At 53.8% G+C, this 26,393-nt stretch overlaps 3 protein-coding genes across 9 annotated transcripts; 1 reads left to right on the top strand and 2 right to left on the bottom strand.

Moving 5' to 3' along the window:
* Positions 1-738: 738 nt before the first annotated feature.
* On the bottom strand, positions 739-17,465 carry AGAP2 (ArfGAP with GTPase domain, ankyrin repeat and PH domain 2). Of its 4 annotated transcripts, none has more exons than XM_074325472.1 (19): positions 17,107-17,281; positions 10,499-10,557; positions 9,764-9,851; positions 9,478-9,563; positions 9,184-9,331; positions 8,058-8,192; positions 7,610-7,719; positions 7,017-7,175; positions 6,768-6,854; positions 6,579-6,683; positions 5,986-6,148; positions 5,678-5,797; positions 4,800-4,928; positions 3,818-3,877; positions 3,438-3,586; positions 3,243-3,333; positions 2,903-3,125; positions 2,532-2,787; positions 739-2,363 (listed from the first exon to the last, which is right to left on the bottom strand). In XM_074325472.1, the coding sequence occupies exons 1-19, from the start codon at positions 17,264-17,266 to the stop codon at positions 2,121-2,123; spliced, it is 2,571 nt and encodes an 856-aa protein (XP_074181573.1). In that variant the 5' UTR covers positions 17,267-17,281; the 3' UTR covers positions 739-2,120. The 4 variants fall into 4 exon arrangements, with proteins under 4 accessions (XP_074181573.1, XP_019597794.2, XP_019597796.2 ...); XM_019742235.2 differs by lacking the exon at positions 17,107-17,281 and adding an exon at positions 12,256-14,146; XM_019742237.2 differs by lacking the exon at positions 3,818-3,877 and having other exon boundaries at positions 17,107-17,465.
* Positions 13,236-22,237, top strand: TSPAN31 (tetraspanin 31). Of its 2 annotated transcripts, none has more exons than XM_074325494.1 (6): positions 13,236-13,375; positions 20,255-20,422; positions 20,671-20,751; positions 21,102-21,233; positions 21,526-21,639; positions 21,737-22,237. In XM_074325494.1, exons 3-6 carry the CDS (start codon positions 20,674-20,676, stop codon positions 21,809-21,811), a joined length of 399 nt encoding a protein of 132 aa, XP_074181595.1. In that variant the 5' UTR covers positions 13,236-13,375; positions 20,255-20,422; positions 20,671-20,673; the 3' UTR covers positions 21,812-22,237. The 2 variants fall into 2 exon arrangements, with proteins under 2 accessions (XP_074181595.1, XP_019597943.1); XM_019742384.2 differs by lacking the exon at positions 13,236-13,375 and adding an exon at positions 19,513-19,734.
* Positions 22,238-22,431: 194 nt separating this feature from the next.
* Positions 22,432-25,284, bottom strand: CDK4 (cyclin dependent kinase 4). Of its 3 annotated transcripts, none has more exons than XM_019742381.2 (8): positions 25,144-25,284; positions 24,458-24,694; positions 24,180-24,315; positions 23,895-24,062; positions 23,632-23,741; positions 23,327-23,377; positions 23,053-23,188; positions 22,432-22,838 (listed from the first exon to the last, which is right to left on the bottom strand). In XM_019742381.2, exons 2-8 carry the CDS (start codon positions 24,673-24,675, stop codon positions 22,746-22,748), a joined length of 912 nt encoding a protein of 303 aa, XP_019597940.1. In that variant the 5' UTR covers positions 24,676-24,694; positions 25,144-25,284; the 3' UTR covers positions 22,432-22,745. The 3 variants fall into 3 exon arrangements, with proteins under 3 accessions (XP_019597940.1, XP_019597941.1, XP_019597942.1); XM_019742382.2 differs by having other exon boundaries at positions 24,458-24,754; positions 25,144-25,282; XM_019742383.2 differs by having other exon boundaries at positions 24,458-24,712; positions 25,144-25,282.
* Between the last annotated feature and the right edge of the window lie 1,109 nt (positions 25,285-26,393).

Below are 26,393 nucleotides of genomic sequence, written 5' to 3'. Positions count from 1 at the left end.
AGATGACATGGAGGGGGTCGAATGTCTGCATTGGCTGGCCATGGAGTTTGTGGACACCAGGGACCTCTGTGCTGGGAGCTCTTTCACCTCTTCCCTCCTGGCCAGAAGAAGGACCCCTACTGTAATAAGCTCTACTTCTATAAGGTTGGTGCAAAAGTCATTGTGGTTTGCAAAAACAGCAATACTTTTGCACTAACCTAATAGTACCAGGGGCTCAAGGTGAGCAGGCTAGCCTCGGGCAGTCCTCCACAGGCCTTACCAGGTGCCCTCTGCACACATATTGTTCAGATTACAAAACAACAGACACCAACCTGCCCAAGGCAACCTCGCTAAGTAGTGGAGGGCCCGGTTTCAAAATAAGATCTGACTCCAAAATTCCTGCTCGCAACCAAAACTACCCCATCTCACCTCTCCAAGCAGCCCCTTCCCAGTCCTCTCCTCTAAGTTCCATACCCCAACTCCTTCCCAGAACTGGGGTCATCTTGGGAGTCAGTGACTTCTCTGCTCCCTGGATCCCCACTGTTATTCTGACCTGTCTGTCTCCTATTACATGAACCCAGAACTGTTTTACATGAGGTATCTGACCTGCTGCTACCTCCGTGCCCTCGGATACCACCCTGCCACACCAGCCCCAACAGAAGGCACCCTCTGCTGGCCCTCTCCCACCTCCAGTTCCCCACCTTGACCAAGGCCATTCCCTGACCCTCCTCTTCAAGAACAGACCAGTAGCTCACCCCCTAGACAAAATCATTTCCTCTTTAATTGCTGTTGAAGACTCACACCACCTGCCTCAGAGGAGATGGGGGCATTCCCCCCTGCCCCGGCCCCTCTCCCCTCCCCAATTACCTGGTCCTTAGCAAAATATTTTAGCCCGGAAAAAACAAACAAAACAAAAACAAAAACAAAAAAAACCCAAAAAACAGAAACCACTGACACAGATGGCCCAAGGCCTGGGTTGATTAAGGAAGGCAGGGCTGGGCCAGGTACGTCCACCCCACCACCCTCTTTCTGGGGATGGGGCAGGGGTCCTGGAAACCCTCCCAGCCACCTCACTTCTTACCCTGGCTGGGAGGGAGCATGGGGTTAGGGATGGGCCTGGAGCTGCTCCAGTGGGAGGAAGGGGCTGGATAGGAAGAATAGTGGGGGAGGGGTCCCATTGTAGGGGTGCCCCCTACCCCAGATCACACGGGTGCTGCACAGTCACAGGTACGCAGTCACGGTCACAGACACAACCCAAGAGCACCCCCACCCCACCCCACCCTTTTCCCACCCTTGGCTTCCCCTACCCTGAAACACCCTCCCCAAGCCCCTGCCCACCCCTACCCCTTTGCCTTTGTTGGGGAACAAAGCAATAAATTACAAGGCCCCTCCCCAATCCCCTTAGCCTGTCCTTATGTCATCCCTTTTCCCTCCCAAGATAGCAGTGAGGAGGGACTCAGGCTCTTGGCTCCCCCAGCCCTTTAGCTTCCATCCATGGGTGGGTGTTGGGGGGACATCCTTATTTCCACTCCTCATGGTCCCTTTCACGGAAAGGGTTGGGGACCCCCTACCCCCATGGGCAGCAGGGGTCCTGCCCCTCGCTGCCCTTCCCCATTCACTGGGCAGTGAGATTAGCATGGAAGGGGTGGGGGCCCAGTATCGGCCCCAAGTCCTGGGGCTAGCTCTCTCACGTACTAACCCCTCCCTCTGGCTTGGCGTCGCCCCAGGAGCCAGCCTGGGTATGTGTTCCCGCCGTGGGATTGTCGAGCACAGGCAGGACTGGGCCTTTCCCCCACCCTTAGGGGACGCGAGCAGGCATAGACAAACGCCCAAGAGCAGGTACCACGGTGCGGGCGCCGGCGTCCCCTTCCGCAAACACCGAGCAGGTAGACCCAGAGCAATCCCAGTGTGGAAACAGTGGAGAGGGTGCGTGTTTAGCAGGGGTCTCCATGCCTCGTTGGGGAGAGGGAGGTGAGTTGGTGTCTTCTGGGAGGCGTGGGGGCTGTGCCCTCGTGGGGGGAAGTGCTCCCGTGGGGCAGGGTGCGGATTCGAGAGGTGAGTGGGTGCTTCTGTCCAGAGGTCCACCCATTGCGGACGTGCCCGGCCCATGGGGGAGTGGGGGTGTCTCCCCCACTGGGCAACTATACCAGCGCGACGGGTGCATCGGCCCGGCCCATGCTGGCGGCGCTGCTCCGGCGGCGGGGGCTGGGCGTGGCGGTAATGCTGGGAGTGGTGGCCACGCTGGGGGTGGTGGCTGCGCTGCCGCCCTCCCCGGGGCAGCCGTGCTGGAGAAGGATGTCGGCGCACAGCTGGTTTCCGGCCTGGCGAGCGTAGAACAGTGCGGTGCGGCCCTGCGCGTCGCGGGCAGCCACATCGGCGCCGTACTGGAAAGAGGAAACAGCCTCGTTACCGTGCGCCCCCGTGCACGACACCCACACGCCGCTCCCCAAGATTTCCAGGCCCACTTCCTTTGGAGATACCAGGCTTCCCCCGCCTGGCTGTTTTCGAGATGGAGACCTCAAAGACTCTTTACCCAACCCCCACTTACGTACCCACAGCAGCAGCTGCGTGATGACAACGTGGGCGAGCTCAGCCGCCAGGTGAAGTGGAGAGCGAAGCTGCGAGTCCTCTACGCTGGTATCAAGCGGCCCGTGTCGTGCATGTGCCAGAAGCAGGAGAACGGCGGCCACGTCCTGGGCTTGCACCGCGGCCCACAGCTGGCGGCCCAGCGGCTCCTCGGGAGTGCCCAAAGGTGCCAAGAACAACAGCTGCTCGTACTTGGCGCGAATCCATGACTCACGCTCCTCCCTGCAAGACCAGGCATCAATGGCAAGGGCTCTCGGGATCACCAGCCAGACCCTCTACCCCTGGGATCCTCTCCGGATACACACACATACACACCAATCTGTTTCCTCACACGTACCGCGAGGAGTCCTGCGTAGGTTTGGCGCGGCCCCGCGTGTCGCTCTCCCACACGCAGTTGGCCATATCGTTGCCAATAGCCATCAGCACCAGGGTCAGCTCCCGCGGCCAGTCGTCCAAGTCCAGCGAACGGACGCGGGACAGATGTGTGCCCAGGTTCCGGTGAATGCCGGAACACTCGATGCAGATGAGTGCGCCCAGGTTCAAGCTGGCCCACGTCGGGTCTGGGGACGAAGTGCAGAGGTCGGCTCCCTGCCCATCAGCATGGGTATCCCCGCATCCGCCAACTCCAACGAGTCAACGCTCCCTCCCAGGCCCCTCCACTGCCCCCTTGCGCTCACTGGGGGCCCCGCAGTCCACGCAGATAGAGTTCCCCTTGGCATTCCGGATGGCCTGGATGGCCACGGCTTCACTTTGGCTGTCTGTGCGCAGCTGCAGAAAGGGTTGGGGTTATTATTGAGTGTCCCTCTGAGCCAATCTCCGACTCCTCAGACACTCACCTCTGCTCTCCCCTCAAACCCCCCTACCCGCATTACCTTGACCTTGCTGCTCTCACAGCATTGTAGACTGGCTAAGATCTGACTCTCGATCGCCTGGACCCAGGCATCCCGCTCCTCAAAACTGGCTGCCTCAAAGTGCCACGTCTGACCAGTGCTGGACACGATCAGGAACTCGAAGTTTTCCTCTGGGTTGGGGGTGGGATGGGGTCATTAAGGGGAGAGTTCAAACAGGGGCCGCCTTCCCCAAACCCTTCCTCCCTGATGTCCATCCCAAGCCCCTGGGAGTGGGGCAAAGGGGCTGGGGAAGCAGAGGGTGGAGGAGAGCAGGAAGCTTGAGCACATGCAGGGGAAGGCAGGGGCACCCCCCACCCCTCTGCACCCCAGCTGAGCGCCCCTCCCAGCTCCCCACTTGTTACCTGCTTTATAAATATTTCTTAAACTACCAAAGGATTTTAGTTTCCACATTTTGCGCTTGGCTGGTTTCCCGAAGCGAAGGAGATAGAGATAGAATAGAGAGCAGAACAGAGAAAGAGACCAAGAAAGAAGAAAAAGAGGCAGATGGAGAGATGGAGAGAGAGTGACAGAGAGTGCCAGAGACAAAGCAGGACAGACAGATGGGGAGAGAAAGCAGAACTAAAGTCAGTGGCCCCGGAGCAGAGTAGAGCAGAAGCCAAGAGCCATGAGAGTAGGCAGATCTGGAACCTGGGTCTGAGCACCCGGCAGAGAGCAGGGGCATGGGGACCAGTTATCATGACCAATGAGGAGCTGGGTCTCTGGGAGGGGAAGGGATGGTCAGGATCTGAGTAAACACAGGGGAAGGGGACTGAAGGTGGGTCACAACCCTGGGATGAAGGAGCTTGGGGTTCAGGAGGAATCTTGAGGGTCTGAGGGCTTCACTGGGTACAGAGATGGGGATCACTGTGGTCAAGGACTGTCAAGGGAGTTTCATGATAATGGGAAGTTACTGGGAACAGGGGCTGGGTGGTCACCGAGTCCAGGAGCTGAGGAGTCAATAGGGGACAATGAGGTCAGAGGCTAAGTTCCTGGGGGTCATGGGAGCTTCTGGGTGCAGGGGCTGGAGTGGTATGTAGAGCTGAGGGCAGGAACAGAAGCTAGAGGGTCATTAGAAGAGGAAGCAGGAGCTACAGACTTATGGGGGTCACTGAGCATGGAGGCTGGGGGACTGCTGGGGTAAAAGGCATTGGATGGGCAATGGGAGGAAGGACAAGGCTGAAGGGTGTCTATCCATTTTTTATCCCCCACTAAATTATGTGCAAAGTGGTAATGATAGTCAAGCACTCAGCTCAGGCACTTTTCCTCCTGCAGGAACTAGGCCAGGGATCTGGAGTTGGGGGTGAGGATCCAGGGTGGGAATGCAGCTGCCCACCAGGGCCTTACCTTCAGCCTGCCCAGCCGAGCCTTCAGTCTTGGATGGTGTTGTCAATTTTTTCCTCCTCTGCTTCTTCACCATGGGAGAAGGAGGGGGTTCCCGACTCAGGGGGCTCAGGTCTCCAGATGGGGTACAGTCTTAGGGAGGGGGATACAGCTGCCTCAGTTGCCCCTCCACAGATTTCCTGATTTCTCCATAGCCTGTCTCCTCCCCTGAACTAGCTTTGGCATTTTAGGGTGCCCCTCCTCGGCTGTCCCTCTCCAGGAGGCCCCTCTTGATCATTCTTGAGGATGTGGGCAGATGAGTGGTTTAGAGTCACACCTGCACTCAGTTCCTGGCTCTGCCACTTACTGGCCTTGAGACTTTGAGCAAGTCACTTAATCTTCCGAGCCTCAGTTTCTTCATCCCTAAAATGGGGACAATAATCTTGACCTGACAAGGTTGTTGTGAGGATCACTTGTTACAATGTTTCTTGTTATTTTAAATAAACAAGCAAACAAACACTTCCAAACATTCTAAACACTGATTGATGGCTAACTATGTGCTGGACAACGTTCTCAGTTTGTTTAAGCCTCAAAGCAACCCTCTGAGGTAGAAACTATTATCTCCATGTTATACATGAGGAAATCGAGGCATGGAGAGGTCAAGTAACTTGCCCAAGTGGTAAGCCAGAATTCAAGTTCAGGCAGTTCAGCTCCGGAACCCACTTGTATTAACTATTATGATAAACATGGTATGACTGAACTTGGTGCCTGGCACCCAGTAGATGCTCAGTGTGTCCACTCGTGCATTGATTCCAGCCTCCAAGCTTCCACCCAATTTCATTTCCCATCCCCAACCTATTTGGGTCTGGAAAACAGTGGATAGAGGATGGGTTCTCACTGACCAGTGCTGAGGGCTCGGGCCAAATTCCGGTCTGGTTTCAGCAGGTGCTTGGATGTCTGGTCTGGTGGTGGCTGCAGGGAACTGGGGCTGGGGCTCGGGCTTGGGGTGGGAATAGTGGCTTCTGTTGGAAGGGGAAGAAGATAAAACCTCAGTGAGCCACTCAGTCTCTGGGCCCCATGCCTTCTGTGGTCCCTGTTTATCACCCACCTTCCCAATTATCTAGTCCCAGCCCCTACTTCCTTACTGCCCCTCCTTTTCCCCTAGCCCTGGCCACTCTCCTGACCCTTTGTCATGAGCCCCACTACTCACCATGCCCTTCACCCATCTGGACCGTGCTCATGTCCTTGACCAGCCCGTTGATGCTGGCTGAGGGGCCAAAAGCAGAGATGGCCCGTGGGGGCCGCTTGCCGGGAACTTTAACCGTTGTGCGTAGCAAATCCATTTCCTTGCCATGGGTACTGTGGATGTAATCCTAGAGGGGGATGGGGGTTGAAAGTGTAGGGAAGGTTGGGGTCTTTGGTGGCGCTGGGAAGCAACCAATAGTATGGGCTAGAGAGGGACTGGGAAGAGGGCTCTGGGAGCTGAGTGGGTTGGGTGAGCTTCTAGGGGATGAGCCAAACAGACTTGGCCCAGCATTGTCTCCTCCAGAAAGCATTTCCTGAATGGCCAGCCAGATGGAGGTCCTTTCTCCAGGCTCTCCCACTAGACTGCAAGTTCCTGGGGAGATATAGTCACCTTCCCATCCCCAGCATGGGCACATAGGAGGTGCCTAACCTTTAACATGCTTGCCAAACTTAGGAGAACAGAACAGAAGCATCCCAGAAATTATGTTAATGTTTGTCAGAGGAACAAACTCGTAGAGCTGGAAGGGCACCTAAGTCCGGCCAGTCTCTGCTACTCACATTAATGCTGGGGTGGTAAAGTAGGAAGCCATTACTAGACAAGGTAACATATTTCTTCTTCCATTCTTTGTTCAAGGAGTTGCCACTTCGCTTTAGTAGGAAGCTCTGTAGTATGGAAAGAAACGTTTGGGAGAAAAGCCAGTGAAGACCAGCTACCTGCAGCCTGCCCCCAGCCCTTGGACCACCCACCTGTTTGATGGGGATAGCTCGCCCACTCCCTGTTGTCTCTCCTCGACTGTCCAAGCTCCGCTTCTCTGAGTCACTGCCCCGACGATTCTGCAATGGTCAGTGGCATCAGTTAGAGGATGGATGGAGGGATACACTAATGGAAGGACAGGGAAGACAGATGAATAAGGGCCCAACAGAGGGGTCTAGGAACCAGAGAAGATAGGCGGGTAACAGGAGACAGGAGGATAGGAAGGTCAGCATATCCAATACCGCAAAAAGGCTGGTCCTGCGCTTGGCTGCCCGGTGCAGAGACCCTGGGGTACTCAATCCAGCCACTGCAGCTGCTTCAGCTCGGAGCTCCCGGTGACCAACATTGGGTGAGGATGGAAGGGAAGAAGAGTAGTCGCTAGTGTGGCCCCCATTACTCGCCTGGAGGCAGATGGGAAAAGTCAGAACGGTTGAGATGCCGCCACCGCACCAAGCTACATTTACATCTAGTGATGAGGAATCCGAGAAATTCCTTGATTTCATCACCATTTATTTGTACTATCATTAATAATAAAACTCCTGACTAGCATTGTCATGGTGCTTTAGATTTTACCAAGGTCGGCTTCACAAGTTGTATGCCATATAATTTTCCTGACAACCTAGGGAGGTTTAGGTGACTTGCTCAAGGACGTTGCAAATGGTGTTTGAAACCTTGTTGCTTTCCAGTCCAATGCACTTTTTACAAATGGTGTCACTACGATTTCTATCTGCCTCTTCCCCACAACCTCCTTGGGTACTCCGTACCTGTCCTTGGATCTCTAGCCACACCTTTGATTCTTACCAATCCCTCTTTGGACCTTGAAACCCCAACTCACCTGCCCAGCTACAGGAGTGGAAGCAGCTGAGTGGCTTGGGGAGCTGGGCAGGGACTTGCAGGCAGCCAGAAGCTGTTGCTGTTTGCGCAAGGTCACCACCTTCTGGGCCACTGAGAGATGGGGGATGGGAAGGAGATGTGAGCCGGGCAGACACCCAAGAGCAGCCGTCACTACCCAGCTTTGAGAAATCCCCAATAGATAACATAGGCCCCAACTTACTTGTCACTGTGTCCTTCATGCCACCTGTAGCCTTGCCACTCTTCCAACCCACAAAGACCTCGAGGCTATTAAGTAAAACTTTTCTGACCTCCCTGATCCATCCTTCCTCCCACACAGACTAATGTCCTATCTATCACTCACAGAGAGAAGCTTGGATACAGAGACCCCTAAGACTGTCCTAGGCCTCTAGCTCCCTGTTTCTCACATATCTTGGGATCATCACACTTACCCTCCTGGAAGACCCGGTCCACATTGAGCCCATAGGTTGCACAAGTCTCGTAGTAGCTGCAGCGTTTCATGTCAGTGCACAGAGCTCTGGCACGAGTGTCATCCACAACTCGAGGGGATGAAGGACTGATCCTGTCTGAGGGGACAGGAAAGGAGCAGGATTGGGCCTCCTTCCCCACTTTTCCTGCCTTCCTTTCCCTTGAGCTCCAGTCCCTGGGCCTACTAGGGACAGGGTCTGAGAGAATGTCTCTCCTGGACCCAGTGGAATGGAGTATAAAAGCCTTTTTTTTGAGTGTTGGGCCCAGCTGTAGGCTGCGTGAGCTCTGTGTGTCTGTGTCTTCCAAGAATACTTCAGAGTTGAGTGGAGCTTCCTGACAAGGTCTGAAATGGGTGAGATTCACGAGTAACAATCACCCTGTCCTGCAAATCCAACAGACCCTGAACTGAGTGGAAGGACACCTGGCATGTGAACTAGGAAAAGGCTGAATGCCATGGTATCATGTGGACTGCTCATTCTGAAGCAGGAAACCAGGAGGCAAGCGACAGGTGGAAACAGGCACTTGCTGGACAGGCATCCAGACAGAGAGTCCTGCCAGCTCGACACAGGTAGGTAGTGGAAAAAGCTTTTCCTGGCCAGCATGGAGAGTCTGAGCACCTCGGAATCACTTCTTTGAGATCTAAAAGGTTTTCTGCTCTCTGTGTTTTCTCCGTCATTTCATTTGTGTTTTCTCTTTGTTTTTAGGTAAGTTCCTTTGAGAGGTGTCAGCCTGACCCAGCTGTAGCAAGGGAGAGATGGAAGAGGCTTTCTATCTGCACTAGGGCCTGAGATTTTGTGTGTCCCATGGTGGTGACATTGGAAAATAGCAGTGTGAGAACACAAGGTAGGTGACATCTCAGAGGAATGGAGACTGCTACTATAGCTGTCCCTTCCTCCCTGGAGAGCGCCCTTTACTCTGCTCAGGTCTTGGGAAGTTTGTTTTGGTTTAATGACTCACTTATCTAGAGACCAGGCTCCTTCCAGAAGGTAACTAGAATCCAAGTGGCCATTTCCACACCTTATCAAGTTTTTTCATGTGTTGGGCAATACCCCAGTGGCCATCAGTAGTGCCTTCCCAGCCCCTCCTTACCTTGTGTCCCCACCAGTGCCAGTGCCAGACCTCCTCGTCCCTCCCCCCGAAGGGAGCTCAGCTGCCCGTGGAGACGGCTCACGGCCTGGAAACTGTTCTCATCTTCCAGGCTGAAGACCAAAATCACAGCATCTGCCCAGCCTGAGAACTTGCGGGGGATGAGGGAGCAAATGGAGGGTCAAACAAGTCTACTTCTCTGAATGCTATTCCCAGGGAGACCTGGGGAAGCAGAACCCTCTCCTTCAGCCAGTGCTGACCCCAGCCAGCCTGCCTACCCTCTTCCTCAGTCCTCACCTTGGCATCAGGTGCCCCAGCTTCCTCTCGGATTAACACCAGATGAGTCTGTCCATCCACCAACATCTCTTTCTTGTGCTGCTCACCTGTCCAAAAGGGTTGGAGATGGTAGTAGGTCAGCGGTCGCAGGTCACCAGACCTCTCCAAGCTCCCTCTCCTTTAGCTGTCATGGCCTCATCCTTCCCTGTGGTCTCCATCCCTGCGTCATCACTGATCACACTGCCTAGTCATTGATCCTGGATCCCTAACCACAATCCCTAGTCTGCTATGGTGCCTGAGAACTTACTCTCTGTCTTCTCCAGCAACTGGTACGAACCGGTCAGGAATCGATGGATGAGCGATGACTTCCCACTCCTGGCGTCACCCAGCACACCCTGAGGACAAGGTTGTGGGGCAGAGATTGTTGGAATTAAGAAGAGGCAGGACACCTGGGTCTGGACATTCCAGAGAACTTAAAGAGACTGGCAGTGTTAACTCATCCAAAGAGGATCCGACATGTCCTGGATGACAGTTGGTCAGGAAAGAACATTAGGGAGGACCAGGCGAGGAGTGTGGCAAGAAATGATCCAAGGCTCCAAGTGGACCACAAACTGAAGAAGCTTCAGCAACTCAGTACCGTATGTGTGTGTGTGTGTGTGTGTGTGTGTGTGTGTGTGTGTTGTTTAGAATACATTCTAGATGTGTGTATGGTGGGGGAGGGGCATGTCACAACCCTCGGCACTGGTTGGGAAGTGTTACCCAATTGTAAGCTAGAACATTGAGGGCTAAGGGAGAGATGCCAGAATTGAAGAGAAGCCTGCGAGAGGACCGTGGACAAACAGGGAAAAGGAGACTAGAGAAGAAAAAGTTGTGAGGATATATGAAGCTCCAGGAAGGTGCTATGAAGGTAGAATCTCTGGATAACTGGAAAACTATTCCCTACTCTCACAGAGAGAGGAAAAGGAAGAGGCGAAGGGGAGAGAGGAGAGTGCAGTGGACAGGAGATCAACCTTTGTACAGACAAGGGGACTGGGTTACCTACCAGGCGTAGTTCAGGAATGGAGCGGCTCAACGTCCATTCCTGGCTATTGGCCACAGCCTCTGTAACGGGAAAGGAGCCGTCAGATGGGATGCCCCAGACCAAGGAGGACTCCCAAGCCTCAGCTACCCCTCCTCCTTTTGCAGCTTTCCTTAACCCCCAGGGCCCTGCCTGGGCCGGAGAGCTGTGCAGAAAGGCCAGGTTTGAGAGTGGTCCCCAGTCCTCCCATCCTAGCCAGCTCTCCCCACAGCTGTTGCTGCCGCTCAGTGGTTGCTTAGCAACGGCGCCAGCAAGACGAAAATACTTCAGATGGCATCTCCCTTAAAACACATCCCCAAACGTAGGTCCCTGCTCCAGACTGGGGGACCAGGGATCCGACAGTGGTGGGTTCTTCCCTGTGGAAGGAGAATAGAAGAAGGTCTCCTCTGCCTGATTCCCAGGGCAGACCCTGGGAGGAGGGACTGGGACATTTAAGGGAGTGGGTCTTCCTCAATTTCCATTTCACAGGAGAGAAACTGAGGTGAGGGATATCCCTTCCCTTTTTCAAGGTCAATGGCATGATGGCCCTGACCCCTCCCCACAGCCCAAGGAATGGTGCGCGGATTTTCCATGCCTCCCTCTCCCATAACCTTCCCCACAAGCACCCTCCAAAAGAACTGTGGGGAAGGGCTCCGTTCCCTGGCGGAGAAAAGCCACAGGCCCAGCGGAGAGGGGGATGGATAGATGCTCCTTCCGCCCGCCGGGTCCAGCCCCCGCGCCTGACACTGGCCGGACGTTCCCGGGGCGCCACAGCTGCGGCGGGAACTCTGAGATCCGGAGCCATCTGCTCCCACCCGCTCCACAGCCAAACCCCGGAGCCGCCCCCGCTTCTCCCGGACCTGCCTCCTCTCCGGGAATGTGAGCCGAACCATGAGTCCCTCGCCTCACTTCCAGAAAAAAAGATAAGAAATATAGACACCCCTCCGAAAGAAAACAAAAAAAAAACACTACCTTCCCGGTATCCCCTCCCAAATCTCCAGGGGGTAAGAATTGCCTTTGCAGCAGTTCCGCCCCCTTTAGTCACCCCCGGTCAGCCCCCTGGGAGTTTCAGTACGGTTCTGGGGCCCTGGTGGGCAGTGGGGGAAGTGAGGCTCCCTTCAGCCCCCTCTCACTTCGCATTCAAGTATTCAGCACGACCCACCCGACAAGCACGCAGGTACTGCCCAACCCGCCGTTACTGCACGGAAAGAAAGAGTCCCTCCTTGCTGCCTCACTAGCCTGCTCTCAGCCCAGGGGAAGACCTGTCCCTGGCGAGGAGCTGCCTGCAAGGTCACTCTCATGCCACCTGCCCTGAGCGCTCAGGAGAAACTTAGGCTTCCTCATGCCCCTCACCGTCAAGGTTCCTCTGCACAAGGCAAAGCACTGTTTCCATGCTCCCAGCGTCCAGCTGAGGCTGGAAGTGGGGTCTGGGGCTTCTCGGGGAGCAATTTCCTACAGTCACTCTGACCAAGGGCATTATTTTCCCAGAAAGCTCTGAGGTTTTCTGAGTCCTGCCGAAATCAAGTCAGCTCTCATGTCGTCGCACAATGTAAGCTACTCAGCGCCCTCCCTCAGGACCTCTTATTCTTTACCCCAGTCCTCGGCAGAGAAGTGAGCCTGGTTCGTCCACCCACCCAAGAGAGAAGCATCCCTAGTTGAGTTCGGCACATGGGTCCCCACCCAAAGCTGAGCATTCCAGGTGCCCTCACCCTCCCTGTTTCTCAGGCCCTGGTCCTACTCACTAGGGGAGGCGCGGAGCTCTGCGCCCAGCAGCTCTTTGGACCCGCTGCCAGAAGACAGGCCCGGGAGTCCAGGAGGGTGCCCGGAGCCAGGAGGCCCCCCTGTGCTCTTGGTGAAGATGCCGCTGATAAACTTGAGCATCTTGCGATCTCGAGTGGATGCTCGGCCCCCCTCCCGGCCCCGTTTCAGCCCCGGAGCTGAAGGCTCCAGAGTGATTGGAGGTGCAGGCCCAGTCGGCTGCGCGGAGGCGGCGGTACCAGCAGCGGCTGGAGCCAGGGTTGCTGGGACAGTTAGCGGAGCAGCAGAGCTGGAAGACGGTCCCGGGTGCAAGTCACTGTTGTCCAAGGTCTTACTCTTGCCTTTCCGAGGGGAAAGCTTCCCTCGTGCTCCGGGCCCAGCCACGACCCCACCAGAGGTCATGGCTGCGGCTCCCCCTGCCCCAGCGGCAGGGCCGGCGGCGGCAGTGGCAGAAGCTCCAGTCCCGGCGCTGCTCTTTGATCCCTTGACTCTGGGCTTGCCCTCGCTTTCGGGCCATGACAAGCGGCTACCCGCACCTTTGCCCCCGCCGGCTTTGGCGCCACTCGTGGTCACTGTCTTGCAGGGTTTGGGAGCCGGGGGAGGAGGTGCCACCTTAAGCCTCCGGCTGCCGGTGCCGGGGTGCGGAGAGGACGAGCCGGGGACGCCGCCGCCCGCCCGGCCTTCGGGTTCTGGGCCCCCCCAGCTCGGGCTGCTGAGCAGGGGGCGCCGGGAAGAGGTGGGGGCGCCCCCCGGCTTGGGGTCGGGGCTCAGCCCCCCGGAGAGCGGGGGCCCTGGAGGGGCGGCCCAGAGGGAGAGGCGGCGGCCGGGAGCGGGGGAAATGGGGCGGGCCGGACTGGCCGGAGCCGGGGACAGGGCGGGGGGCTCGGCGCCCCCGGTGCCTGTGCTGCTCGTGCTGATCCACAGCGCATCCTGCCGGTGGAAGAGACGCTCGTGCCGCTTCTTGCCCGGCTCCTCCGCGCCTCGGGGGCTGCCAGGATCCCCGGTCTCCGCACCTCTGGTCCCGGGGGCGCCTGCTGCGGCCGCAGACGGGGAAGGCGGCGGCGGAGGCACCGACTCGAGCTTGACCAGGGTCAGTGAGATGAGGTAGGTCGTTGTCCGGCGCTGAAGCGCGCCCGCGCCCCGGCTCATGGGGCCCCGAGACCCCCGAGCTGGGGAGGGGAGGGGACTCCCCCGGACTGTTTCAGGGGGGCCCGGCCATGGGGCCGCCCTGCTTGCTGCCCCCAGCCCCCGGACCCCGCTGAGCCCCTGGCCCGGCTCCTCTGTCGCCGCCGCCTCCGCCGCCTCCGCTTGCGCCCCCCTCCCATCACACGGGGCGCCCCCTCCCCATGCTCCCCGCCCTGCGCCCCCACCCCGTTGGAGCCCCGGGACCTTGGTGCTGCTCCAGGGAGGCGCGCCGGACCGTGCACCCCAGCCTGGGTGGGGGCGCTGAGATGGACGGGGGAGGGCGGGGAAGACAGTAGTGGGGGCAAATAGGGGAGAGGGAGGAAAGGGGGGCAGAAAAGGGGGACCTGAGGCTAGGGGAAAAGAGGAACGGGTGCGGGGGAGTCAGGGGCGGGGTATCGGGACTCCAGGGACAGGGGCTGCGGATGGGGGTCGGAGAACGGGTGTTTAGGATGGTGGGAAGCTAATGGTGCGGGGGATTCGCAGGGGCGCGGGGAGGATGCTGGCGATGGAGATCCAGGCGCCGGCGGGGGAGGAAGGAGGGAAGCCGGAGGGGGTGGGAACCCACGGGTCTGGGGTCTGGGAGGGGAGGGGCGTGAGATCCGGGTGAAGGGTCTGGGGGGCTCGTCGGGGCTCGGCTCAGTCCGGATGCGCGCTGTGTCCGGGCGCTCCCCTCACATTGAGGAGGAGGCGGCCCCCGCCCCCCCTACCCTATCTCCCCCCCACCGTCTCTCCACCAGAGAGGCTGTATGCGAAGGCGGTGCAAAATCCAGGACTGGATTTCCCTCCCAAACCCTGGGCTGGATTTCCTGGAACTTGGACTCATCTACTACAACTATCTAGCCCCCTCCCCTAGCACAACACAGGGACAGCGACTGTTGGGTGTAGCATGTAGGGATAAGGGTAAAAATCAGTCTATGGATGGACAGTCTACGGCGAAAACAGAGCAAATTCGGGGTCACTGCCAATTCCGGGGAAGCTGAAGTGGGAAAGTGGAGAACCCTGAAATCCCTTTCCCAGGACCCCTTGTTTCCCCTAGGTACTTACACAGGTTCCTTTCTCCCATGACCCAGCTCCCTTGCCCACTCCACCCACCCCCAATACGCAATACATCGATGGGGCCACAGGTTGAACTTAACTGTCCCAAAGTGAACTTGGAAAGTGTTCCCAGGGGATGGGGACAAACATGGAACTTAGCAGGATAGGAAGGAGGGGTGGTGCCATCAGGCGGGGAGACATCTGGGGGCTCGGAAGAGCCTGGACCGAAAAGTGAATCAAAGGCTCCAGCTCGAGGTGGAAGGAGAAGGAATATGTCTACAGATTGACACCCCCCCATGCCAAAATGCTTCCGGTCTCCATAGCAACCGTAGCTCCAAGAGTGCCTCAGAAACAGCGGGGATAAACAGAGAAGAAGGATCAGGGTGTATAGTGGTGGTGGTGGGTCCGCCATGGGATTTGGGATTCATGGAGGCACCATCCTCACACCTGGTTACCCACATGTGGGGTATTTAGGCCCTGAATATAAGGAGTCCCTCAGTTGAGGCAGCTGGAGCCGGCTTCTTTTTGGTTACCACTCAGTCTCCTGAGGTTTTCGGAGTAGGGCTCTTTTAGAAGGTTAAAGAGGAGATAAAGAGAATGGGAAACGTCTGCTCTTCACCCCCCCACCCCTCTAGGGACCCTGGAGTTCAAGTCTCACTGTCCTCCAGCCTGGGGAGAAGGATGAAGGGGTTAGGCCGATGGGGAACAGAGGCTGAAGTGGGATGGGAGTCGGAGGAGGCCTCCCCGGAGCCATGTAGACCCCTTCTCTGGACTCAGGGAGTCTCAGCGTTCCCCTAATTTGGCGTCCCATCCTCCTGACGCAGCCGAGACTATAATAGTCCGTCGTGGGCGGCTCTTGGAGGCAGGAGCCGGCGAAGCGCTCAGCCTGGTAGGGGGGTGAGAGTGGGAGACTGTACCAGGGTGCTGGGTGCCCTTTGTTCTCCCCAAGACCTGTACCCAGTCCCTCCGCGGGCCTGTACGGAGGTCAGCAACCTTTCCACCCCGAGGCCCGCCCCCCGCCGCCCCCCTCTCCCCCGCAGCGCCAGGATGACACCATCCCCAAGACAAGAGACCCTTCAATGTCTTTTTCTGAGAGAGTGGAGATTTGTTGGTTCTGGCTTAATTTTCCTTCCTTCCATTGGTGGCCTCAGTTTTCCTTTATATTCAATGGGAACAGAATCCTGACTCTCAGGGAAATAGTGGAGCAAATATCACTTATGAGGAGTGGAGTCTTCTCAGAGATATTCTCACTTCCTACTTTTCCAGGGCTAAGCAAAGATCCTCTACCAAGATCTAAACATCCATCCTCCCTCCACCTTTTTTTTTTTCTTCTTCTTCTTCTTCTTCTTCTACAGGGGTGGGGCTTGGAGTTCCTCCCTAGGAGGTCCCATGGGGCCACTCCCCCTAGGTCTGCCTTTCCAACCACTAAAGCTGTGGGGAAGGTGTCAGCTGTAGTTCTTGGCAAAGGGTCCAGGACAGGACATAACAGGGGCACTAGTTTCAGAAGGGCATTGGAAGGGGATCAGACTGCTCCCTTAGGAGCCTGAACCAAACTGTTCCTTCCCCCAAGTTATTGTCTGGTGCCCTTACCATCATAGAGATCTGGCAGGAGGTATCCTTTAAGGAAAGAATGGTTTCTTGACTGTCCCCACCCACCACCCCCAGGTAGGCAGCTAAGAATGGAGAGGGTGGAAGAGACCAGGATGTGATGGAGGATGTGCTTCTCCCAGACGCCTTTCATGAGCAAAGTAGCCTGCTTTTGTTAGCTCTTTGTCGCCTCAGTTGATTGAGATGAGAACAGGCCAGAGACCACCTCCAGCTCCATCAGTTCCTTAGTGGTGGGGTCTCATGGATGGATGAGCTGTTCCTGCCAGGGCCCCACCACAGAATTGAGGGCTGGGGTGGGCAAGAGGATGTGGCGGATGGTGTTGCCATGGCAGCACTTCCTCCCTATGTTGTCATCACTTGCTCTAATGGCAGTAAGGAGGTAGAGCGGAAGGTGTGTGGGGGAAGACAGGAACAGGAGCATGGGGAGGAGAGCAGACCTAGAAGAGTCCTGGGGACTTCTCTGCACTTCGGCTGTGCAGAGCATGCTGTGAGTGTTAGTGTGTGCCTGGAAGCATGAGAGTCTCTGTGTGGTGTATTTCAGTGTGTGTGTGTGTGTGTGTGTGTGTGTGTGTGTGTGTGTGTTTCTCTCTACAGCTGGAGAACAAGAGGTCACTGATCCTTCATGGGTCCTGGGAATGAACACATTATCCAGTCCCAGAACCTCCTGCCCCAGACTGCTTCCTGCCCTGGACTCCCCAGGCAGGGTCCAAGTCTACCATGGGTCTGTCACGGCCCATGCTCACCCACTTCTCCATTGCCAAGAAGATCAGCTCAGCAGTGACCTGTATTTTGATCCCCTGGGAGAAGGATCAGAGTTGGAGAAAGAGTCCACGACACCTCCCATGTCTTTTTCCATCCTTTCCAAATGTATTCTTCCCCTGAGTCTCAGCTCCATTTTGGGGACAAGGAAGTGGCTGATTGGGAAATAATGCATGACCTGGCAAACCCTTCTATACCCCTGCTGGTCGCTGATACACCCAAGTTGGGAGAGAGCCCTTCTCTCTTACCTTGTAGGCTGTTCAGTGAGTCTCGGATGCTGTCCCGAAGTTCCGGGTCGCCCACCCTATCTGCCAGTGTCCTGAGGCGGCTTAGAGCCTTCTTGGCCACGTCATGTCGTTTGACTTCTGCTCTCACTGCAGCTACAGCCAACTGCCTCTGGGCATGCATGTTGCCCAGACCGGTCTTGCCAGGCTAACAGCAACCTCTGGCCCCGAAGCCCATGGCCCCGCAGCCCCCAAACCCCAGAAGGCCCCTTCTGCTGTGCCCCAGAACTCCGTGCCCCTGCCCGCCCTTCCGTCTGTCGGCCTCACTTCCTGACTGGTGAGTTTCAAACCCACAGCCTGGGACAGCGCTACCTCCTGCACCTCCCACCCCCTCTAGTGTTGGCCCGTCAGCTCTGCCAGCAATCCTCTGCTATGATTCCCCAGCCAGGTGGATGGAGAGACCTTAACAAGCATCCTAGGGCCTCCTGTGGGAGGTGGTTAATTAAATGGGTGTTGGTGCTGGGAGAATGTGGCAAACCAGGTCCCAGGTGTAATCCCAAACTCTCAGTAACCTACAGATTTGTGTTCAGTCTCAACCTCTCACAGGAATCCATACACACTTGGCCTATCACTCTTACAGCCCTGGATTCCAGTTTACAGTTGTACTTATCACCCACTCTACATATCCAAAGAGCTTGCATACTTACATCTTGTAATGTCCCTACTGTAACCACCTCCTAGGGAGAACACTAACCTATAACCAGAGAATATCACCAGGCCCCATGTCCAATTACATTCATAAAAATGAACTTGCCCGTAACACAATACTTTACAATGTACCTTCATATATATCATCTTCATGACAGGCCTGAGTGGTAGGACTATTATCCTTTGTCTGCAGCAAAAGAAACTAAAGCTCAGAGAGGCCAGTAAGACATGAAACAAAGATATGGATCTAGATCTTCTGATTATAATTCTGATACCCTTTTCACTACACCACGAAAACTAGATGATTGCCAACCAGTCCCCCTTATCCCTAATGCCATTGTCTTCCCTTGGTTTAGGGCCTGAAAGAGAAGAGGGTGGATGAGGAATTGAAGGACAGAATGAAGATGCAGGGGGGATGGGGAGGGAAATGGTGGATAGTTTGATCTGATCACTTTGTTTCAGGTCTCAAACCTTTCTAGCCCTCTCAAGTGTCTCTTCTCCTGCAAATCTTCTTGATATTAATTTATGAAGGATAGGGCATTATAACAATGTGAATATTTCTGTAGTTGGAGATAAGGGAATTGAGGTTGAGATTACCCACTGAAACCTGTAAAATAGCTGAACAATAATAACTAACACTGAGAGATTACTATGTGTCTGGTATTGTCCCAAGCATTCTATGTATATTAACTCATTCAAACCGCACAACAATCCAAAAGGTGGGTAGGTATATTGTCATTTATCCCCATTTTACAGATGAGGAAAAAGGCAAAGAGCTTAATTAACTGACCAAAGGTTACAGAGCTAGTGAGTGGCAAAGATGGAACTCATGCCTTCTGACTAGCAGTAATACTTTACTGCTTATGCAGTCATAGAATCCACATACACACAAACTTAAATCATTCTGTGGGGTTGAAAGGAGGTTTTTCATTTGTGTTCCTACTAAGGCTGCTTCTTTTTCTCCCATTCCCATAAAAAGGGCAGTATGTCAAAGCACATATTCAATAATAAACGTATGTTGATCAACCACAATGCCCACCCTCATATATATTCATATTCAAGCTTGGGGTCAGACATGTACACTGAAGACACCGGGCACATCCATGTCTGTATCTGTGGCTTTGTCACATCCAGAAATGAGCCGGCCCAGGCTGCTGTTTTTTCACATTTAATTTCTAGCATGTTCACATACGTTAAGCGGGGATATGGAACAGGATACGTGTACTAATAGACACATTGCAAACGTGTGAGGATCTGCTTGGTGTTGCTGTACCCAAACCGGGGCCTCTGTGACCAGGCTAAATAGCTCAATATTTTGCTCCTCTGGGTGTTCTCGAGTGTGACGCAACAACAACAAACAATGGCATCATCATGAGGTCACTGCAGGACAAGGGGAAAGGGGAGAGGAAAGGCCTTCCCTCGATGGGAGGAGCCCTCTGGCCTTGCCGCGAAGCTGCGCCTTCATTCTTATCAACCTGATTTGCTCCAGAACCTCCTCTCTTGGATTAGCCCTCTTCCAGCTGTGACCACGGAAAGCTCCGCTTTCAATCCGGGGTTTTGAAGTTTAGGTTCTGGTCCCTATGAGAATTTCTGTTAAGCCCTGCCCCCAGTTTTAAGTTTCATCCTATAAAGAACCTAAAGGAGGGGCCGGGAGGCGGGTCAGTGACGCAATGCAGATTGATTTTCACTCAGGCCATCGACGTCCTGGATTAGCCCTGAGTTTCGCCAATCCAAGGGACAGGGGTGGGACTGTACTGGCGCAGAGGATTGGGTTTGGCTGGCTAGATTTAAAGAGACAGAAGTTGTTGGGGTCCAAGAAGACGGTTCCCAAAACCCTCTCCCCAAGTCCTTGGGACCACTTGGGTCACCAAAGCTGGGGAGATGGTTTGCGGTGGCTTTGCTTGCTCCAAGAATGCTCTGTGTGCGCTCAACGTGGTCTACATGGTGAGGTTTTGGGTGTGGGGGAAGCTTCAGGGCGGAAAGGCGAGTGGGGAGAATCTCTAGGGGACTTCCGGTGGGGAGAGGGGTGTACTGGGGGTTCCGGGAAGATTCCCAGGAACTTCCGGCGAAGAGGGAATTCCTGGGGCCTTCCGTGGGAAGAGGGGAGACTTCCGGTGATCAGAGGGTTGGTTTGGGGGTGGGGGGAATGAACTGGGGACTGTGGGCACAAAGGCTTAGCCCTCCTTCCTGTAAACTTCAGGAGAAGTGACGAAGCTAAACGTTCGTTTTTATATTAATAGATTACTCTTCCTGCCGTGCCCTCACCCCCATCCCAGGCATTCTGACCTAGGACGGGAAGAGTGCCCAGGGATGCTTAAAACAAGTATGTTTTGTCCCCATAGCACCTCCTCTTCCTCATTCACATACAGCTCAGTCCTCCTTTTTGTCCTGGGCGCCCTGTATGGCCTTTGGCTGTGCTGCACGCTAGAATTCTGAGATGCATCCTGCTTTCCATTTCCTGTAGCTGGTAGGCTTGTTGCTCATTGGAGTGGCTGCTTGGGGTAAGGGCCTGGGTCTGGTGTCCAGCATCCATATCATCGGAGGAGTCATTGCTGTGGGAGTCTTCCTTCTTCTCATCGCAGTGGCCGGACTGCTGGGTGCTGTCAACCACCACCAAGTACTGCTATTCTTTGTATCCTGAACGAAGTAATGGGGGCGCCAGGGCTCTTGGGAGGGCTGAGTGGGCTAGGAAGAAATTAAGGGTAGACTAGGGATCTTGGGGACATGTCTCCTTGCCCTACTCTATGAAACAAGAGCTGATGATTGTTTTAAACTGACACGGTTGCGTAAGTTTTGTGAATAGATGAGATCAGATGGTTGTTACAGGTGGAACATAAAAGAATCTAGGACTTTTTTTTTTTCCATAACTCTTCCTCTCAGTACATGATCATCCTTGGTTTGGTTTTCATCTTCCAGTTTGTAATCTCTTGCTCATGTCTGGCTATTAACCGGAGCAAACAGGTAAGGGGATGCCCTTTCAGGTACTTGTTTATCTCTTTATCTTCTAACTCCATCCTCTCAGCCTGGCCCGAGATCATTCTTAGGCCTACTTCCAGACTCTTGAACCATTTGCTTCCTCTGGGATGTCTGGCTAATTTTCCACGAGTATGATCTAGAACCTGACATGGATATAGATCATTGTGTCTGTAGAATTGTGAGATTATATATATAATTTTATTTATTTTTTTGGTGGATGTTCAGTCTGTTTGCTGGAATAGGAAAAATGAGGCACTTGACCTGAGACCAAGATGTAGGGGGATTCTTAAGATTAGCAGCATCGAACCATTTCCCTCTGCCTATATATCCTCCAGACAGATGTCATCAATGCTTCTTGGTGGGTCCTGAGCAACAAGACACGGGATGAACTGGAAAGAAGTTTTGATTGTTGTGGCTTATTCAACCTCACAACCCTGTATCAACAAGATTATGCTTTCTGCACTGCAGTGAGTTGGTAGGGAAAAGGTGGGGATAGGAAAACTGGGTAAGGACAGTGCCCAAATTGGCAGATTTGAGTTTGAATGGGATTGCCTCTCAGTAGCTGCTTTCTTGTATTATTAGAGCAGTGTGCTGGTGGGATGGGGGATGGATAGAAGCCAGAGAATTAATCCAGTGGGATTTCATAGGATACTGATCAAGAACTAGTAAATAATTTCTGGGACCATTCACCAAAGGTATTGGGATAGGGCAGCTTAGTAACTCTGCATCCTCCATACAAATACGTTGTATGTATCCTAGATCTGCAAGAGCCGGATTCCCCCATGCCAGATGTGTGGAGAAAAGTTTCTTAAGCATTCAGATGAAGCCCTGAAAATCCTGGGAGGTGTTGGACTCTTTTTTAGCTTTACAGAGGTAATTCTCCAGTTCCCTCATATGTACTGTTTTTCTACATCGGTGTTAGCCCAGAGATTCAGAATTGGTGCTTATTTCTTTCCCTTTTCCTCTACAGATCCTTGGTGTCTGGCTAGCAATGAGATTTCGGAATCAGAAGGATCCTCGAGCCAACCCCAGTGCCTTTCTATGAGACTTTGGATCCTTCTGACTTCTCCCTTGCTCTCCCTAAGCCTTTTCTGTCTCCTTTAGGGAGAACCCAGGGTCTATAGTCTTTTTTGTTTGAAAAAAAGGAAAGGCCCTTTGCCATACCCTAAAGATGATTGAATAGCCAGGCTTTCTGCCTTGACATGTTTTAGTGGGAGCAAGATTACAAGGAATAACTTCCTTTCTCCCTGAGTGGATATGGGAAGCTCCTGGGAGTATATAAGACGAGATGGGGGCTGGAGTCATTCCTGTCTGTCTCTTCTCCCTTCCACATACTAGACCACCTCAACACATCCTACCCTGGCTCCAAGCATAAATCAGGAACAGAGCCAGGGAGAAAACCATCAGAAACTCTTGTAGTAAGCAGGACACAGTTTGGAGAAGTTATAAAATAAATGCCATTTAAACTCCATATTCAAAGAAGCATAAATGCCTTGTCTTCTCTTGCCAGTTGAGGGGCTCCTCTGACTATGTAGGCCCCACTACCTAAGGAAAATCTTTAAGATTCTGCAGGCAAGTCCATCTTCCAAATGGTTTTTCCAAATCCCCAAATGGCAAAGCCAATCAGAGGAAGAAACATGAAAAAAAAAGAAAAAGAAACAAGTATTTCTTTGTTTTGTTTTTTCCTGTATAAAAATGGATCCCAACATCAAGGTATGGAAGGGGAGAACAAAGGACATACTCCTTGGTGTAAAGAAGTAGGGGGGCAGGAGAAGGATAAGCCTCAAAAGGAGGGGAGGGAGGGGAATGTCATTAAGGCAGCATGATATTCTCTGTAAAAAGGAGGAGGCGTACCCACAGCCTCAGAGCTAAAAAAGGCACAGAGTGCCTGCCTTCTCAGTGGGGGTCTCTCCAATCAAGTGCTGGAGAGGGCAATGACAGCTTCTCTTCTCTTGGTTCTGTTGCAGCCACACCATTGCTCACTCTGGGTTACCTTCTGCCTTTTGTAGATAAGAGTGCTGCAGGGCTCGGAAGGCAGAGATTCGCTTGTGTGGGTTAAAAGTCAGCATCTCCTGAGAGGGGAGGCAAAGGTCAGAAAACTGTGAAGAAAGAAAAAGGACTTTTGCTCACCCCCAACAATACCTATGATGGGCTATTTTCTACATCCCCCTCTTTGTATTTGGCCATTCACAGCAACAGTAAAGACTAGTCTACCCACCAACCAAGTCTCAGGAACCATTGTTTTTCATCCCCATCTCATCCCGTGCCCATGCCCAAACCGAGTACCAGCAGCAGCTGTGCTCCAGACTCCTCCATCTCAGGCACCACTGACTGCACTGGGCGGGGCCCTCTGGGGGAAAAGGCTCCTCGGGGTAGAGACACATCTCGGGGCCAGTCATCCTCTGGAGGCAGCCCAATCAAGCTATAGGGAACAGGAGAACTCTGGTCAGGGGGTTCCTTTTCCAGCCCCCATATGCAGGGGCAGAGCCAGTTGCCATCCAGGACTCAGCAGAAAGAAAAACTAAGAACAGAAAAATTTTCCCTCTTGCCAGTCACTTACTCAAAGATTTTGCCTAATTGATCAGCTTCAGAGTTTCCACAGAAGAGAGGCCTAAGGTGAGAAGGGACACAAGGTAGCAGTCATTTTAAAAGATATGGTGGTAGAATGATTACTCATTAGTGGCTTAAAACAGAGGGTATGGAAACTAAAGGGTAAGTTCCCAATTCTAGGACATTTCAGAGCTTCTGGTTATGGACAAGGTGGTCAGTAATACTCAAGTGAAAAGAACGGGCAGGGTATGGATGTGGTTTATGAGTAGGATTTTTGGGAAATTCAAAATAGTTCAGGATACTTGGGTCCCATACTTTCGACGAAACATCTCTGCAAAGATACAGCCAACACTCCACAAGTCCACAGGTGTTGCATACGTAGACTGCAGAAGAACTTCCGGAGCTCGGTACCAGAGTGTAACAACCTAATGGGAATAAGAGAGTGGATGAGAGCCCTACGGGTTACCATAAAGCGTAACTGCTTAACTGACATCACAAAGTGCATGACTCTACTGCTATGGGCAATCTTTCTCCTACCCCCAACCAGAACCCATTTTGACTACTAGCTTTCTACTGACCACAGGTGTAAGTGCCATCTGATAGCTGTAGATTCTGGCCAGACCAAAGTCAGCCAGCTTGACTGTTCCACCACTTGTCACTAGAATGTTCTCTGGCTTCAGGTCTCGGTGAACAATGCAGTTGGCATGAAGGAAATCTAGGCCTCTTAGAAACTGGCGCATCAGATCCTGGTTTGGAAGGGAGAGGTACAGAAGAACTGGAAACTAGGCACCATACCTGAGATCACAACAGTTTCTACTACAAAGGTCCCAATGTACCTCTCAGTGTCTGCCCACCCTACTCACCTTGATGGTCTCCACGGGCAAGCCTGGTGGGGGTGCCTTGTCCAGATACGTCCTTAGATCTTGGTCTACATGCTCAAACACCAGGGTCACTTTGGTCTCCCGATCGGTTTGGGCCGTGGCACAGACGTCCATCAGCCTGGCCATAACAAACGGTCGCTGACTAATCAATGCCCTTTGGCCCCAACATGGCCTTCCCCACTTCTTTCCTGACCATCACTCCCCACCTATAGGTTATCTTTTTCCCTTTAATACCCACTCCCAACCCTCCGCTTTCTCACCGGACAACATTGGGATGCTCAAAAGCCTCCAGTCGCCTCAATAAGGCCACTTCACGAACTGTGCTGATGGGAAGGCCCCCTCCAGCACCTCCTCCATTGGGGACTCTCACGCTTTTGAGAGCCACAAAGTGGCCACTGTGGGGATCACGAGCCTTGTACACTGTCCCATAGGCACCAACACCAATCTCAGCCACTGGCACATATCGAGGGGTAGCCATTCTCAGATCAGAGGAGACCCTACAATCACAGAGACTCCTACCACCGAAATTCCCTTTCAGAGTTCAGATGGTTATGAGCCTGTAGCAACAAAGTAACTCCAACAAATGACATCACAAAGACAACACCACCAGCATACCATCCCTTTCCCAATTTTCCCTGAGGCCCGTCCCTCAGGTAACACAATGACTCCAATCCCAGCCCCTTCAGCCACGTGAGACCCAAGAATGAAAAATAACTTTTCCTTTGGGACCGTTCCTTCCTGCATAAGGGAGATCCCACAAGACACACCCCCTGCATCGAAAACCCTACACCCTCGTGACCTAACATTACACCTCCCTATGCCCACAAAGGACCAGATTACACTCTGCCCCACTTCCCGCCCTCAAGCGACCCTTCCATAACTAGCCCGCGTAGGAAACCATGGTGGACGAGAATGGTCTCCATTCATGGAAAGGGGCTGCACTTACTTCACCTCGTGCCGGGAGCTGAGGGGGCGGCCCGTTATCGGGACCCCGGAGCGGGTTCCTGAGGCGCCATACACTCGAGCTCTGTCTGGGGCAGCCGGATTCTACGGCCCGACCATAGACACAGGCCGCAGGATAGAGCGGCCCCCTTACCCCCACCCTCACCATGTGACCAGCTGCCAAAGAGGCGCGCGGAAACCGAGGGGGCGGAGCGAACGCCGGACGTTCGGGGAACGTGACCAACCAATCATGCGCAGAAGGGCGGGGAGCGGCTTTGACCGGGAAAGGGGCGGTGAGGGGTAGGGAGCCGAGGGGAGATGGTAGCCATGTGATCTGTTGCTATCACACGTGACCGCTTGACATTGCTCTGAGGAGCAGAGGTGTGGTTACGCGGCAGAGCACGTGACTAAGTTGCCATTACCCTGGGGTTGGGGGAGACTGGAGAAGATGAAAGAGGGTGGAGTCCAAGTCGGTGCCATGGCAACCTGGGCCACCCTGATCCCAGCTCCCGGCTGCTGGCCGAGCCTGAGCGCATCCCGTCTCTCACTACAAGTCTCTCACTTTCTCTAGATGGAGGCGGGGGAGGGGGAAGCGGGGAGACGGGGAGGAGGAGGAGGACTAGAGGTGGTACTGTCGGCTTTCTGCTCCACCGCCATCGGAGAACATATTCTCATTTGTGTCTTTGTTTCATTCATTCATTCATTCAACAAATTTTTTACTGAGTGCTTGCTTCCTATGTGTATGTGGGGTTGTATGTGGGGTTTCTTTTGGTGTTTCAGTCCCTAGCCTTTTGAAGTAGTGATAGGCTATCAGTAAAGATGTAGCCAACAGTGTGGTAATATAAAATAGGGGGTAGACAACGCCCATCTGAGAGCAAAACTAGGATTAAAGGATTGATGCAAGGCAGATTAATACAGTAATCATACAGAAAGAGTGGCAAGGTAATGCCCTCTTCCCAACTTTCACCCCTCCCTGGGAGTGGTAAGGCAGAGATGACCCCAGATGCCTTCTGGCAGAGTTTTCAGTGAGTGGGAGACAGGAATACTTTTGATTACCTTTAAGGTTCTTTTAAGTACTACGATGTTATATGTGCGTGTATGTGTATGATATATACATCATATACAGACAGATGGACATACATAGGAGTGAGCATATGCAAGGAAGTTACCACCACCACTACCCCAGACCATCACGTCGCATGAGAATGACTGGTGCCTTTCTGCAAACCTTGTGACTCATTATTTGGGGTCACT

This window comes from Rhinolophus sinicus, linkage group LG02 (genome assembly GCF_036562045.2).
Source record: "Rhinolophus sinicus isolate RSC01 linkage group LG02, ASM3656204v1, whole genome shotgun sequence".
Taxonomy (NCBI): domain Eukaryota; kingdom Metazoa; phylum Chordata; class Mammalia; order Chiroptera; family Rhinolophidae; genus Rhinolophus; species Rhinolophus sinicus.
The sequence above is the reverse complement of the archived record's forward strand: the minus strand, read 5'-3'. Positions and strand labels throughout refer to the sequence as shown.